Source organism: Babylonia areolata, chromosome 17 (assembly GCF_041734735.1).
Source record: "Babylonia areolata isolate BAREFJ2019XMU chromosome 17, ASM4173473v1, whole genome shotgun sequence".
NCBI classification, from domain to species: domain Eukaryota; kingdom Metazoa; phylum Mollusca; class Gastropoda; order Neogastropoda; family Buccinidae; genus Babylonia; species Babylonia areolata.
Window position 1 is genome coordinate 10,281,954 of NC_134892.1, and position 5,000 is coordinate 10,286,953.

General features: G+C 44.8%; 1 protein-coding gene across 5 annotated transcripts in view; it reads left to right on the plus strand.

Annotated features, from left to right (window-relative positions):
• LOC143291643 (uncharacterized) overlaps positions 1 to 5,000 on the plus strand; it is a 17,182-nt gene that overhangs the window by 8,210 nt on the left and 3,972 nt on the right. For all 5 annotated transcript variants that reach the window (XM_076601625.1, XM_076601621.1, XM_076601622.1 and 2 more), the window contains one exon: positions 4,222 to 4,361. In XM_076601625.1, coding sequence (XP_076457740.1) covers positions 4,222 to 4,361 — 140 coding nt within the window. The remainder of the gene's footprint in view (positions 1 to 4,221; positions 4,362 to 5,000) is intronic.

Here is a 5,000-nt window from a genome sequence, read left to right on the forward strand (position 1 = left end):
CCCCCCCCCTAACCCCCCCCCCCTCTCTCTCTCTCTCTGTTCTTATCTTTCCCTTTTTCATACTGCCACCCTCTCTCTCTCTCTGTGTGTCTCTGTCTCTCTCTCACTCTGTCTGTCTGTCTCCCCCACCTACTCTCGATCTCTCTCTCTCTCTCTCCTCTCTTTCTTCCTCTCCCCCCCCCCTCTCTCTCTCTCTCTCTCTCTCTCTCGCTTTCTCCCCCCACTCACTCTTCTCTCGTCCCTCTCGCCCTCCCCCCGCCCCCTCCCACCCACCCATCCCCCACCCCCACCCCTGCGGATCTCCCTCTCTCTTTCTCTCTCTTTCCTCCCATTCTCTCTTTTCCTCTCCTATCCCCTCTTACTCACTCTCTCCCTCCCTACTTGCCCCCCCCCCATCCACCCCCCCGCCCCCTGCAACCCCCTCCCCCTCCACAGGCCTCCCCCACGCCCCCCCCCCCCCCCACAACCCCCACAACCCCCACCCCCTTTCTCAACCCCACCTCTTACCCCCGTCGCACCGACCACACTGAATGAGCGCTGACGTCAACACCTCCTCCCCCCCCCCCCACCACCACCATCACCACCTCCAACCGCCCCCTTTTTCACTTGAATAAGTTTCAGCATGATATACTTTGATTGATTGTGTCATTTACGCATTTGGCACACGTTGTATAACATATATTATATATAGTTCTTATCGCTGACGAACGTGTATCTATAGATAGGGTATACTATATTTAGATATCTATCTGTCTACACACACACACACACATACATATAAATATAATGCTTTGTGTGTGTATATATATATATATATGTAATGCTTACTATTCAACGTGTGTTCCGGTGTAGTAGTCTTATTTGTACCCCTGTTGCTTTTTACCCCTGGAGTCAAAATTGGCTAGCCCAGATTAACCCTGGGGTTGGTTATGCAGGCTTGTCCGAAATGAATGACTCCCATCTGGGTGGGGGAGAGGCGACGGGGGAGGATGGGGTGATGGGGGGGGGAGGTAACTTCAACTAGTCGGAACTGACCCTCACCCCCACACACCCCGCCCTTCAGTTGGATTTTTTTTTTCTATCGAAGTGGATTTTCTCTACAGAATTTTGCCAGGAACAACCCTTTTGTTGCCGTGGGTTATTTTACGTGAACTAAGTGCATGCTGCACACGGGACCTCGGTTTATCGTCTCATCCGAATAACTAGCATCCAGACCATCACTCAAGGTCTAGTGGAGGGGGAGAAAATATCGGCGTCTGATCCGTGATTCGAACCAGCGCGCTCAGATTCTCTCGCTTCCTAGACGGACACGTTACCTCTAGGCCATCACTCCAAAAATTTGGCCCAGTTAGAATCAATAATCAATAATAATGACGATGATGATGATGATGATGACGAAGAAGGAGAAGGCTTTCTATTGCTGTCCCAACCATCTGGGTTTGAATTCAAGTTTTGTGGAGAGTGTCTTGGCCATGTTACATCCCCACTCTTTCGGCCAAGAGTTTTTTTGTTGTTTTTTTTTAATTTTTTTTTTTAGGACAGTCGGTGGTGTGATGGTTCCCACTGGAAGGCCAACTAGCCCTCGAGGCTACAGCACTGAAGAGTCAGAGCCAGTGCAGTGTTGCCTCCTGGTTTGAGAGTCATAGTCCTTCAGAAAAGACTAAGCTGCAAACGACTTCCCATTGCAATGGCGAAACCTTTTTTTTTTTTTTTTTTTTTTTTTTTTTTTTAGAAATCAGTGGATGATTAAAATTTCTGCAAATGAGCAGGATAGTCTCAGCATCCTTGAAAGGGTCTTTCCAACTTCTTTTTTTTTTTTTTTTTTTTTTTTTGTTCTCTCTCTCTCTCACTCTTTTTTTTTTGTGTGTGTGTGTTCCTTCCGTCATCAAATTTTCTCCTTTCTGTTGTCTTTCCTTTTTTCTTTCTTTTATTTTTTCCTTCTCTCATCTCTTTATTCTCTCTCTCTCTCTCTCTCTCTCTCTCTCTCTCTCTCTCTCTCTCTCTCTCTCTCTTTCTTCCCCCTGTAATCTGTCTTCTTACCATTTGTCATGTTCAAACATTGTCAAGGCCATGCAACATATAAAATCACATATACAGGGTAGTTTCATGCACAATGTCTGAAAGAGGCGAGGAGAAACCATTAATCCGTCAGTTTTCACTTTGTTGTTGGCCGAGCTGAAAGTTTACGTCCCGGGGCACAACCCTACAGGGGGGGGGGGGGGGGGGTAGTCTGAGGTTGTTACACCCACATTCTTTTCTCCGTGTGTGTGTGTGTGTGTGTGTGTGTGTGTGGATGACTGTGTATGACAGTGACTATGAGTGTGTGCGGTGTTAGGACATGAATCATTTATTTGTGTCAGTGGGGTGTGTGTGTGTGTGTGTGTGTGTGTGTGTGTGTGTGTGTGTGTGTGTGGATGACTGTGTATGACAGTGACTATGAGTGTGTGCGGTGTTAGGGAATGAATCATTTATTTGTGTCAGTGGGGTGTGTGTGTGTGTGTGTGTGTGTGTGTGTGTGTGTGTGTGTGTGTGTGTGGATGACTGTGTATGACAGTGACTATGAGTGTGTGCGGTGTTAGGGCATGAATCATTTTGTGTCAGTGGGGTGTGTGTGTGTGTGTGTGTGTGTGTGTGTGTGTGTGTGTGTGTGTGTGTGTGTGGATGACTGTGTATGACAGTGACTATGAGTGTGTGCGGTGTTAGGGCATGAATCATTTATTTGTGTCAGTGGGGTGTGGTGTGTGTGTGTGTGTGTGTGTGTGTGTGTGTGTGTGTGTGTGTGTGTGTGTGTGTGTGTGTGTGTGTGTGTGTGTGTGTGGATGACTGTGTATGACAGTGACTATGAGTGTGTGCGGTGTTAGGGCATGAATCATTTATTTGTGTCAGTGGGGTGTGGTGTGTGTGTGTGTGTGTGTGTGTGTGTGTGTGTGTGTGTGTGTGTGTGTGTGTACAGCGCACTGAGTTGCATTACGTCAGATTATGTGCTATATAAAAACAATTCGTCATCATCATCATCACCACTCTTCTTCTTCTTCTTCTTTTCCTCCTCCTTCATCATCATCATCATCATCATCATCATCATTCTTTTTCCTTTCCTTCTTCTTCTTCTTATGATTATTATCATTATCATTATTATTATTATCATCATCATCATTATCATTATTATCATCACCATCATCATCAACAACAACAAGAACACTACCATCATTATTATTTTCTCACAAGTTTCCTCAGTAACAGCCTTTCTCTGTCTCTGTCTGTCTGTCTGTCTGTCTGTCTCTGTCTCTTTCTCTCTCTGTCTCTCTTTGCCCTAAGGGTCGGATGGAAAAAAAAGTATGTCCTTTCTTCTTCCACTTCCATAATTAAAGATCATTCATTCATTCATTCATTCTTTCATGGCCAGTTCTAAGGTTGTTTTTTTTATTTTTTTATTTTTTTTATTCTTTAATATTCGTCAAATGTTTATGAAACCGAAATACAATACGCATCCCTCTCTGTTTAAATCAAGTCTCTTAATGCCGTCTAGTAATGCCAATGACGTTCATAATTTTTTTTCATGTTTTTGTGTAGGGCATTCAAACTCCAAGAAATCGCTACTCCGTTAAATGAATGAAATTTATGTTTTGTTATAGATCTATATTTATGAGTGTTTGCTCACCTTGTTTTTATATTGTATTGTATTGTATTGTATTGTATTGTATTTCTCTTTATATCACAACAGATTTCTCTGTGTGGAATTCGGGCTGCTCTTCTCAGTGAGAGCGCGTCGCTTCACTGCAGCGCCACCCTTTTTTTTTTTGTATTTTTTCCTGCATGCAGTTTTTTGTTGTTGTTGTTGTTGTTTTTTTGTTTGTTTTTGTTTTTGTTTTTCCTATCGAAGTAGATTTTTCTACAGAATTATTGCCAGGAACAACCCTTTTGTTGCCGTGGGTTCTTTTACGTGCGCTAAGTGCATGTTGCACACGGGACCTCGGTTTATCGTCTCATCCGAATGACTAGTGTCCAGACCACCACTCAAGGTCTAGTAGAGGGAGGGGGAGAAAATATCGGCGGCTGAGGCGTGATTCCAATCGGCGCGCTCAGATTCTCTCGGCTTCCTGGGCGGACGCGTTACTTCTGGGCCATCACTGCACTCATGACTTGTAGCATATGTTCATGTGAACCCCTTCACTTGGGGCTGATGTGAATAAAACCATTCCGAATCCTCTGTCTGCCTCACAGAACAGCCCAGGTACCACCCGTATGACGAGATTTCCGATGATCAGATCGCCGCCAACAGACCCAACCCACGACCTCCCCGTTCACACCCTTACGACGAAGTCTCTGTGGAACAGCTGGAAGAGAACAGGTCATCTGTCATGGTAAGACATGATGATGGTGATGATGGTGATGATGGTGATGGTAATTGTGGTGATGATGATGATGATGATGGTGGTGGTGGTGATGATGGTGGTGATGGTGATAATGATGATGATAACGATGATGATGATGGTGATGATGATGATGATGGTGGTGATGATGATGATGATGATGATGGTGGTGGTGGTGGTGATGATGATGATGATGATGTTGGTGGTGATGATGGTGATGATAATGATGGTGATGATGATGATGGTGATGATGATGGTTGTGGTGATGATGGTGGTGATGATGATGATGGTGATGATGGTGGTGATGACGGTGATCATGATGATGGTGATGATAATGGTGGTGGGAATGGTGATGGTGATGATGGTAATGATGATGATGATGGTGGTGATAATGATGATGGTGATGATGATGGTGATGATGATAATGATGATGATAATGATGATGATGATGATGATGACCTGGGGTCATTTGCACAACAGATGATATGGATTCTTATACAGCGCCTATCCTCGGTCTGAGCCCAAGCTCCAAGCGCATTACAAACATGTGTACGGCAGATTTACCACTTGCAGTAATGCGAACATCAGGTTTGCCCCCTGCAGTACATGCGTACGTCGAAGCTGCCTAGT